Below are 10781 nucleotides of genomic sequence, written 5' to 3'. Positions count from 1 at the left end.
CTTTAACAAGAAACTTACCGGGTAAAAGTACCTCAGGTGTGTTTGAAATTTCTGCCCTGTCCCGTATTCTCATCATGGAAAAATACTTGCAGAAATTGTACTCAAACGCAGACACGATTTCTTTGCACATTGCTAGTAGTAACTCCCTGGTGTGTTTCAGACGCCACACAAAACGCCACACAGAATCCCAAACAGCAGTGCCTGCTTACTTTTGGAATATAAAGTACGAGTCTTACTGGAGCGGATTTGGCTTATTCCGTCAAAGGAGAAATAAGCATGCAGTCATCAACAGGCAGAGGACTGATTTCTAGAAGGAACTACATTAAAAAATCCTCCGAGGATTCAGTGCAAGAAAAATTTCTCCAGATATCATTGCATTTTTCTACTCAACTATGAGAACAATATAATCCACCATTTCCATTTTTGTCTTGCCCCCGAGGCATCTCTGAGCTAAATACAGTGCTTCATTTCTGTTATGATTTTAGATATCTGCCTGATGACTTGGTTCCAATCTAGTAATTTTTGATTTTCCTATTTTTTTTAAAAGAAAATATTTCTTTATTTATTTGTTGGCTGCTCCGGGAGTTGGTGATGGACACGGAGGCCTGGTGTGCTGCAGTCCGTGGGGTCGCAGAGAGTCGCACATGACTGAGTGACTGAACTGAACTGGACTGGGTCTTTGCTGCTGTGCGTGAGCTTTCTCGAGTTGCGGTGAGTGGGGGCTACTTTCTGGTTAGGGTGCTTGGGTTTCTCATTGCAGTGGCTTCTCTTGTTGAGGAACGCAGGCTCTAGACGCACAGGCTCAGTAGGGGTGGATCACAGGCTTGGTTGCCCCACGGCGTGCAGAATCTTCTGGGATCAGGGATCCAACCTGTGTCCCATGTATTGGCAGGACCATCAGGGTAAGTCCTTCCTATTTGTCCTGTGTTTTAATTAAGCCACCTTTATTTGTGTTTGGGACTGCATGGAATTTGTTAAAATCAATTAAATCACCGGCTCCATATCCCAATGACAACGATAGAAATGACTGATGTGGTCGTTGGTGGGAACCGTCCTGGAACCAACATTTGGCTGCAGATCACTAGTATATGGGTATTTAAAAGTTGACTCCAAGAGACAGTCCTTGTCTCCAAAGGACTCTCACCCCACAGAGAGACACCCAGGGGTCTGTGTGGGGAAGACTGGCCCTTCAGGCAGCGCTAACATGAATGAGAACACTCCAACAGCACTGGACAAACCATGCAGATGACGATACCACAAAGCCTCTAAAAACTCAGTTGGCGTTGGAACCAGCCATGCCTACAAAAGGAGGCCAGCACCTGCCTGATAGACCTAGGCAGGGCAACTGCCTGATAGAACATGTAAATAGGACCCAGAGTCTCATGGGCTTCCCAGGTGGCGCTAGTGGTGAAGAACCCACCTGCCCATGCAGGAGACATAAGAGATGCCGGTTTGATCCCTGGATTGAAAAGGTCTCCTGGAGGAGGGCGTGGCAACCCACTCCAGTAGTCCTGATTGGAGAATCCCATGGACGGAGGAGCCTGGTGGGCTGCAGTCTGTAGGCCACCGTCCAGAGAACAACTGAAGTGACTTAGCATGCATGCACAGAAACTGGAGACAGGATAGAGTGCCAGGGTGCAAAACAAAAATACACACGACAAGCAAAGCCCCAGCGGAAAACCCGCTCAAAACCCCCCAAACCACCTGCCAGGCCAAGAGTCAAGAAAGCCCCAACTTACTGACCGACGCCACCTCGAAGATCACTCAGATGTCAGACGACCTCAACTCACCCAAATCATCAAAGCTGTCAAAGCAGCTGTCCTGAAAAATACTTCCACAGTCAATTACAAATTCCCTGGAAACAAATGAAAAAGCAGAAAATATCAGCAAAGAAACAGACGTTATATAAAACAAACAAACAAAAAGAACCAAATGGAAAGAATACAATTACAGAAATAAAAAAACTCACCAGATGGGCTCTGGTAGAGTGGAGATGATGGAGCCTTTGAGCTGCAGGACGCACAGCAGAGTTCACCCCATCTGAAAGAGAGAGAAAAGAGAGGGATGAAAGTGATCAGGCCCATTGCCATTATAAATAGCACCTCCGTGGGGTTCTGATGTATTTGTTTGGGGAGTTTTATGAAATTGTATGTATTTTTAGTTGGAGGATAATTGCTTTCCTTGGTTGTGGTGGTCTCTGCCATACGTCCATATGCATCAGCCACAGGAGTCAATGTGTCCCCTCCCTCCTGAACCTTCCTCCCACCCCCCGCCCCATCCCCCCGCCCCAGGCTGTCACAGAGCACTGGGCATGAGCACCCTGCATCGTACAGCTAATCCCCACTGGCGGTCTCTTTTACACCTGGTAATGTACACGTGTCAACGCTACCCTCTCAGTTCGCCCCACCCTCTCCTTCCCCCGCTGTGTCCGTAAGTCTGTCCCCTATGTCTGCTCCTCCCCTGAGCCCTGCAGACCTCACGCAGTTTTACACTGTCATCCCCTCTCTCCTCTGGGCTGGCCTTGCTGGCCTCGTTGTTCTCACTCAGACACAACAGGCATGCCCCTGCCTCAGGGCCTTTGCACGTCCTGTTTCCCCATTGCCCAGAAATCTCTTCAACCAGATAGCCTCAAGGCTGATTCTCTTATCCTCTGCTGGGTCCGGACTCAAGGGTTCCCTTCTCAATGAAGCCTTTCCTTGCTGTCCCCACTCCCCACCCCCTCTCCTTTGTTTGATTTTTTTCCCACAGCCCTTGTCGCTATAGTACATACTTACTAGTTTCCTGTTGTCATGCAAGAAAATTCCACAGCATCAGTGGCTTAAAGCCGCACAAACTTATTAGGCGGGCAGTTGGTGGCCTTGGTTCCTCTGCTCTGGGCGTCCCCCACACCCACCCCAAGGCTGACATCAAGGACCTAGCTGCCCAGGGCTCCCTCCTGGAGTCTCTGGGTGAGAACCGCTCCCAGGATCATTCAGGTTGCTGACAGAAACCAGAATTAGATTCCTGTTCTCGCCGTCACCTGAGATCTGCCCTCGTTTCTAGAGGCGCCTGCACCCATGGCTCTTGGCTCTTTTCACCTTCGAAGCCAGCAAGGTGACTCCAGTCCCTTGCAGGCTGCTCTATTTAATTTTCCTCCCTCTCCTGCTCTTTGTATAAATAAAGATTTATGTATATACTTTAGAGTTTGTTTAGTCTGCGCCGGGCCTCCATTGCTGCCCTCAGTCCTGTCTCTAGTTGCGGCAAGAGGGGTCTGCTCTTGGCTGAGTCGGGCGGGCTCCTCATCGCGGTGGCTCCTCTTGCTGTGGAGCACGGGTTCTAGGAGCTTGGGCTTCAGCAGCTGCAGTGTGGGGTTCAGTCATTGGGGCGCACAGGCTTCATTCTGTGGAACCTTCCCGGACGAGGGATCAAACTGGTGTCCCCTTCATTGCAAGGTGGATTCTTAACCACTGGACCACCAGGAAAGAAGCCCTCGCTTCTGCTTTATAGGACCCCTGTGATTACATTGGGTTCACCTGGTTACTACAGGGTACTCTTCCTACTTTCTGCTTAGCAAAGTTAATTCTGTCTGCAAAGTCCCCTCTGCAATGTCCAGAAACATACTCACAGGTGGAATACTGAGGGCTAAATCACAGACACAATAGCCTGCCTACCTGAATATATTTTCTTAGTTTTATTATTGTCAGTATTCTCCTTCTAAAATCTGACTCTTTGGTGTCCCCGAACCTTGAACAGAGCCTGGCACATGAGGGTGTTCAATATACGTCGTTCAAATATTTGTCAGAAGAATGAATGCATGAATACAGGCTGGGTAATTAGTATCAAGTTTCCTGTATGTCTCAGTGATAAAGAATCTGCCTGCCAGTGCAGGAGACGTGGGTTTGACCCCTGGGTTGGGAAGATCCCCTGGAGAAGGAAATGGCAACCCGCTCCAGTATTCTTGCCTGGGAAATCCCATGGACAGAAGAGCCTGGTGGGATACGGTCCACGGGGTTGCAAACAGTGGAACACGACTTAGCAACTAAACGACAATAACGGTTAGTATCAATGTGTGCTTTCCCATTGGTACACATCTTAGACTTTCTCTTCCTCTTTCAAAGACAGCCTTGGTTTTCATTTTAACCTGATTTTACCCAGTACAGTGTGGTTTTCCCTGCCCCCCGCCCCACACTGCTTACAGCGCTACCAGTGAAAAGGATTGGGAGTAAAATCATGTTATATTTTCACGGGATCTTCTGGTTGACACACCAGGGACACATCCAGAGGGAACCACAGACGGGTGGAGCTCAGAGACCTCAGGCACCGCCCAGTGGAACTTAATGTTCGGTGATTTCTTGGAACCAAACTCCAGGGATAGTAGAGCTAGTCATGGGACTGTGTTAAGCATTGTTTAACTCAGTTAAAAAAAAAAAAATTAAAGTTTAGTCTGCTCATGTCAGTTAACCAATGAACATTTCAAAAATGAATCTTCTGGATGTTTCTAAAGATTCTGTGGCTTGATATAGGGTAACCCGTCTAAATCCTTGGATGATAAAGATGTGAGCTGGTGAGAAAAGTCTGAGGCACACGCATACAAGTACCAGGTTTGCCGCTTGGGTTACAGTGTGGAAAATTCTTCTGGAAGCAGATTTATGTATTAGTTTTTCACTTTGCCACCAGATGTCCTTCACGAGTAGGAAAATATGATGGCTTGCCTGATATTTTGAAGTGTGAATGCCCAGCATTTTTGAATAGTTGACAGTAAAAGGAAAGTGTGAGTGAATGCAAGTGTTACCACAGACCTCTGGATGAGACCTGTATTTTGAAGGCTGCCTTACAGGTGTAGCTTTCAGAAGCAATGTTTATTTAACTCTCAAATTCTCATTTCTCATACTCTGCAAACATTTACTTACCATATTTCCTTTTCACGCAACTCCAAATTGACATTTTGAAAGTCTGAGCAAATTATTTTATTGAGAAATTCAAGTTAATACATACTCAAATCCTTACAGGGATGTAGAAGATAAAAAGGTACTATTTTAAGCGGAGCTGCCCAAGGATTCCAGGCCACCAGACCTCAGGCTTTTAAACACAAGAGCAGCATATCTTACAATGCTTCTATGTTAGATTAATTCTAAAAGCAGCTACTTACATCTTGCAAAAGTCAGTTGAGAGGGGCCCACGTATGATTTAGTACACAAATCAAAGACTGCAATTGCAGTTTATTGCTAACAATATAATTCAAAGGAAAGCATAGAGTATAGAATATTTGATGTGCCAAATTAATAGCAGCATCTTTTTAAAATAGAAATTACCTGGTCACGTGAGTCATGAATGTAAACTGGAAATCCTCATAACATGAAAGGAACATGGGTAACTGCTCTAACAAACACTCTGTTCTGTGACCTACCCTGTGCCCTGACAGACCCCTGGGTACAGGATTCCCATCCTACCCCCGTGTCACCAAAGGCACAGGGCAATCCTTTGCTTTTCGGCAGGGGTTCCTCAGTCCCCTACTTTGTGGGCAGGGCTGGGACCGGCAACCTCCTCCAGAAAACGGAAGGCCATCTGCATGAAATGTCAGCCAAGCCGCCAGATGTTTGATATGGATTGGCTTCCACATCCGGCTTCTTGACCGAATTCCTCGTCTTTCCACCCAGATGTTCTGGAGAATTGCAGAGAACTTGACGAAGCCAGGCCAGGCCCACAGAGCAGAGGGGCTGTGATACTCTGGTGTCCTGCAGGGGGCGAAGCTCCCTCTGATTTCCCTCCATCATACAGCCCAGCCGACCCTGAGAGGCAGACCTGTTCCTGGCCCTTCCTCCATCCCTCCTGAATCACATCTGGACGTTGCCCAGCCCCTAGTCTTGGGTCTCCTGGAGGAGGGTTGGAGTGAGTGATGGGCAGGGGTCAGAGAAGCAGGGAGGGGGTGAGGTGGTGGTTTGGAGTCCCTTATGCACCTGGAGTTGAGATTGGCTTGAAGAAGCAGTGGTCCCAATTTTGACTGTATGAAAATTTCAGAATCATGTCTCTTTATACCTCTTTCCCCTAACAGATCCAAGGCCATGTTGGAGTGTTTTCTGACAAACATATGCACATGTAGGGGGTGGTGGAGATGTGAGGAGAGCGCATCCTCTTCTGTGGTCCTTGGTCAAATGTCACCGTCTTTATGAACATTGTCATATCTCACGCCATGTTTCCCCTCTGGCTCTTAAGAGAGTCGTGTGCTCTTGTGTTTGTCATTGGGAGGCACCCCCTTTTTTCTAGCATCTCACAACAGGACCTGAGAGTACTTCTTGGTGGAGCCCATGGCAGAGCTGAATCAGGGTTGCTGCACAGACGTTGATTACAAATCACTAAGGGCCGTTTTAGACCCAGGTCGTATAGGTCCATCTACCTCTTACCAAGTGTCTGAGAAAAGGTGACGGTGGTGTGCTTGCCTGAGTTCTCCTCTGGCTCATGTAATAGGTGCATGTGCAACGGACGAGTCATGGTCTGCCTTTGTGTGCTGAAGGGCACAGGCCTCCTGAAGTGCCCTATGCTCAGGGTTCTTTGGCTTTCCAGGGCTTTCCCCACTGTCCTGACAGGCTGGAGCTGCTTCACTCTTCTCGTGTCTCACTAGAAGTCTTAAGAGGGCGTGTCTGGGTTCGAGAAAGGAGGAAGCCCACAGGCACTTGCTGAGACTTCACATCTTCTGAATCAGAGCTCTTGGGGGCTGCAACGACTTCACGCTGCTAACAGGTCCCAGCAGAAGAAAGAGGGAGATGGAGGCTCTTGAATTCAAAGGGGCCTGGAATCCCAGACCAAGGGATTGATGTGTTCCTCTTTTCAGATGAAAACAACCCCTGCAGATGGTTAGAGATTGGCCGTCAGTGTGGCTGATGTTGTCCTGCCCGAGAGTAATGGCTATAGGACATTTGTAAAACCAAAGTCTATCCTAAAGACCAATGTGTCTGGGCTGAAACAGGTCAACAGATAAGAGCAATCCAGTGAGTGGTGGGGGTGATGGGAGGTAAAGACATTTTCCTATTCAAAACAGATTCTTTGAAACAAGGTAAACATGCTTATAAGGCGTGAATCAGCAGAAACCTCATGATTCCATAAGATCATAAATCCTATAAGGCTCTATGTATTTGGTTGGTCTGGCTCCCAAATGCCTTGGACTCTGTGAACCAAGGCAGCCAGGTCAGTATTGATTTCTAAGGCACCTGTTTTCACCAGGTAGATAAAAGATCAAAATGTTTTACAAGAACTTCCTTTTAAGATGCACCAATAACTGGCATTTTTGGATGGGAAGAGCAAATGAATTTGCATCCTGGATGGCAGATGGTGGTGGCGGTGTTTGGGTGGAGGGGCAGTGTCTTTAGCTGAGAAGTGAGCCTGCCATAAAATTATAATGCTTTTTACGTGCTTGATCTTGTCTAATGTTCCCAGCAACCAGAGTTTCAGGGCCCTGTCTATAATGGGAACATGCCAAGCCCCTGCAGTTACTGAAATTACCTGTACCACTTCACCTCAAGTTTTACTGATCTGGCTTTGTGTGAAATAGAGTGCATTTCAATACATTAAGATGCAACCTTAACAGACAAACTGGAGAAGCATTAAAACCTTTCCAAGAAGATGGCGATGGGGGTGCGTTTTTCTATTATAGGATCTAATTACACTGGCTGTCTTCTGGGGGCTAGCTTAAGAAGTGGAGTGCCAGTACTTTGTTGCTAATTTGTTTCCTAGTCTTTTGGTCCCATGGACTGTGGCCCCCTAGGCTCCTCAGTTCATGGGATTCTCCAAGCAAAAGTACTGAAGTGGGTTGCCATTCCCTGCTCCAGGGGATCTTCTCAACCCAGGGGTCCAACCTGGGTCTCCTGCATTGCAGGCAGATTCGTCACCGAGCCACTAGGGAAGCCCCTAAGAAGCAAAGCCGAAGCCCAAATGAAGACATAAATCAAAATACTGCGGCCCAGGCCCTCTGGAGGAAGGGCTTGGCTTATACTTGACCCTCCTTGTGGCTTTTGGGAGCAGCTTCTCCGCAGCTGTGCCCCAGGTCCCAGCAGCTGTCTTGGAGAAGCCACGTGACTGTTAAATGACTACATTTCATCAATTAGAGAAAATAAGGAATGGGAAAATCATCATTTTTCTGTTCTTCCTCAACTGAGTCAGGTGACACTGACTTAACAGCTGACTTTACTTTTATTTAGTTAAAAACATCAGTTTAGGCCTTTTATGGAATCGTAAAAGAGCAAGGTTTCCATTGGGCTCTGATCAGATCGTCCTCCCTACCGATGATCTGGATGCCTTTCTGAGTCGCTGCTCCCGGGACGCCTGCGAGTATTCTCTATACTTGAAACCTACGCTCGGCGGAGGCGCCGCCTCCCGGGAGAGGGAGGGTGCAAGAAGGGGGCGGGTCCATTTAAATACCGACGAGGCGCGCCTCTCCATTGGCGGCCGGCCTGTCCGTCCCCAGAGGGGCGGGGCGTCCCGGGGGCTGGAGTGCGGTACCTGGGCGAGAGGCGCACCAGAAAGCCCACGTTGGCCGCTGCGGGCAGCGCGGCTCCGAGAGGCGGGAGCCTGCGAACTCCGGCGCTGCCGCCGCCGCTCCGCTCCGCGCCCCGGCCCGCGTCCCTCCCGTCCCTTCTGCGAACCGGGGTTAGGCCGGGGTGGGGGCAGCCGAGCCAGCACGGAACGGAGAGCAGGATCCTGACCGCCTGCGCTCGGGCAGGGGAGCAGCGCGCCGAGATCTCGAGGGCGATCCGGAGACCGAGGGGCGCGGAGTTTGTGAGCGAGAAGGAAGTTCAAGCCTCGCCGAGAGGGTTGGAACCTTGGGACGCCTCTTCGCCACGGCCGGGGCCCTCCGGCGGGGGTACACTTCACGGCGGCCGCGCGAGCGAGGCGCAGGCGTGCGCGGGGGCGATGCCGGGCATCCCCCGACGCTGGTGAGCCGCCCCGGGAGGGCTGTGCGCCCGCAGCCAGACCCTAGAGTAACTGCCCCCTGACCCGCCCGGGGGCGAGGACGCCCTCTGCAGCGCGGCCCGGACTCGGACGCACCTGGCCTGGACCTTGCGCCTCCGCAGACCTCCGCGGGGGTGCGGGGTTTCCCCTTGCCCCTCCAGTGGTTCTGCGGCGGGGATCGCGCCCCCTCCGCCTCCCTTCCAGTTCGGGCAACTGGGGGCGCCCCAGAGAACCATGAGAGATAAGGACTGAGGCCGGGAAGGGGAAGCGAGTCCGCCGAGAGGTGGCGGGGGGAGCTGTTCACGCCAAGGGCCACCGCGGCCGCGCTCCGGCCTCGCTCCGCCGCTCCACGCCTCGCGGGGCCCGCGGGGCCCGCCCGGCCCGGCGGGGATGCTGGGGCGGACGGCGCAGTGGCTGTGCTGGTGGTGGGGGCTGTTGTGCAGCTTCTGCGGGCCCCCGCCCCTGCCCGCCGCCGCCGCCGCCGGGGGGGCGTTGCTGGGGGACGGCGGGAGCCCGGGCCACGCGGAGCGGCCACCCCCGCCGCAGACATCCTCCTCGGGCTTCCTGTACCGGCGGCTCAAGACGCACGAGAAGCGGGAGATGCAGAGAGAGATCCTGTCGGTGCTGGGGCTCCCGCACCGGCCGCGGCCCCTGCACGGCCTCCCGCAGCCCCCGGTGTTCCCGCAGCAGCAGCCAGCTCGCGGGGAGCCCCCGCCCGGGCGGCTGAAGTCTGCGCCCCTCTTCATGCTGGACCTGTACAACGCCCTGTCCGCCGACGACGAGGAGGACGGGGCTTCGGACGAGGAGAGGCGGCAGCCCGGGCCGCGCGGAGGGGCCGGCGCGTCCCAGCCCCGGTCCCCATCGCCGGGCGCCGCGCACCCCCTCGGCAGCGGGAGCCTCCTGGCCACCGGGCCTGGCGGGGGCGCGTCCCCACTGACCAGCGCGCAGGACAGCGCCTTCCTCAACGACGCCGATATGGTCATGAGCTTTGTGAACCTGGGTAAGTATCGGGGGCGGGCGGGCGGGCGGGGTGGGTGGCTGGGTAGCGTAAAGACCAGAACATTCTTCCCTTTCCAGTCTCCTGGGCGCGGGGCGCAGGGAGTGAGAGGGTGGAGGAGCCCCTGGCGCTGGGGGCCCCGGCGGGGAAGCGCGGACCGGCCAGCGGCCCTCGCACCACCTGCGCGGCCCGGGGGCGGGAGAGGGGGCGGCACGTGCGCTCCCAGCCCCTGGCTGCTCGCCGCGGCGCGGGGGCGGGCTGGGGCGCTGGGTCCCGAATGCGGCGCTGGCTGGCGCGTCTCCGCGAGCCGCCCGAGCACAGTCTGCGCTTTTCGCAGTTGGTGCCCGGCTCGGGCCCCGTTAACTCGACTGTGGCAGAAAAGTCCGGCCCAAGTGGGGCCAGCTGGGACGGAGAAGGCGCTTCAACACTTTGCCCCTCCTGTTTGGTTCGGCGTCCTCAACTCTCTTGAGTGCCTGTTCTCCCACCGGGAGCAGCTGAGAACTTTAGAAAAGTTGACGATTGTGGTGAAGTAGTGTCCACCGATTTGGGGGAGGAGGGATGCACAAGGAAGTCCCGAAAGGACCGCGGGAGGCTCGCCAGCCCCGGCGAGTCTGGGCTCGCGCGGGCTTGGGGTCGCTCCCCTAGTACCCTCGCTCACATGTCTTTGGCCCGAGCCCTCAAAGGCTGAACTCTTGATCAGCTCGGCCCAAGCTGGACGGGCAGAGAAAGGGTGTGGGTTGGGGGCTGGGGTTGGGCCGGGAGCTGGTCTGAACCGGTTGCCAGGCAACAGAATGGAAATTCAAGGGCGGCTAAATCGGGCTCAGCCGCAAATGTTCTGTGGCAAACCCGGACCGAGTCAGAG

At 53.1% G+C, this 10781-nt stretch overlaps 1 protein-coding gene across 2 annotated transcripts in view; it reads left to right on the top strand.

Annotated features, from left to right (window-relative positions):
* The first annotated feature begins 8490 nt into the window (after positions 1-8490).
* BMP6 (bone morphogenetic protein 6) overlaps positions 8491-10781 on the top strand; it is a 144969-nt gene continuing 142678 nt past the window's right edge. For both annotated transcript variants that reach the window (XM_027958445.3, XM_027958444.3), the window contains exon 1: positions 8491-9922. In XM_027958445.3, coding sequence (XP_027814246.1) covers positions 9313-9922 — 610 coding nt within the window. In that variant the 5' untranslated portion in view covers positions 8491-9312. The remainder of the gene's footprint in view (positions 9923-10781) is intronic.

This window comes from Ovis aries, chromosome 20 (assembly GCF_016772045.2).
Source record: "Ovis aries strain OAR_USU_Benz2616 breed Rambouillet chromosome 20, ARS-UI_Ramb_v3.0, whole genome shotgun sequence".
NCBI classification, from domain to species: Eukaryota; Metazoa; Chordata; class Mammalia; order Artiodactyla; family Bovidae; genus Ovis; species Ovis aries.
The sequence above is the reverse complement of the archived record's forward strand: the minus strand, read 5'-3'. Positions and strand labels throughout refer to the sequence as shown.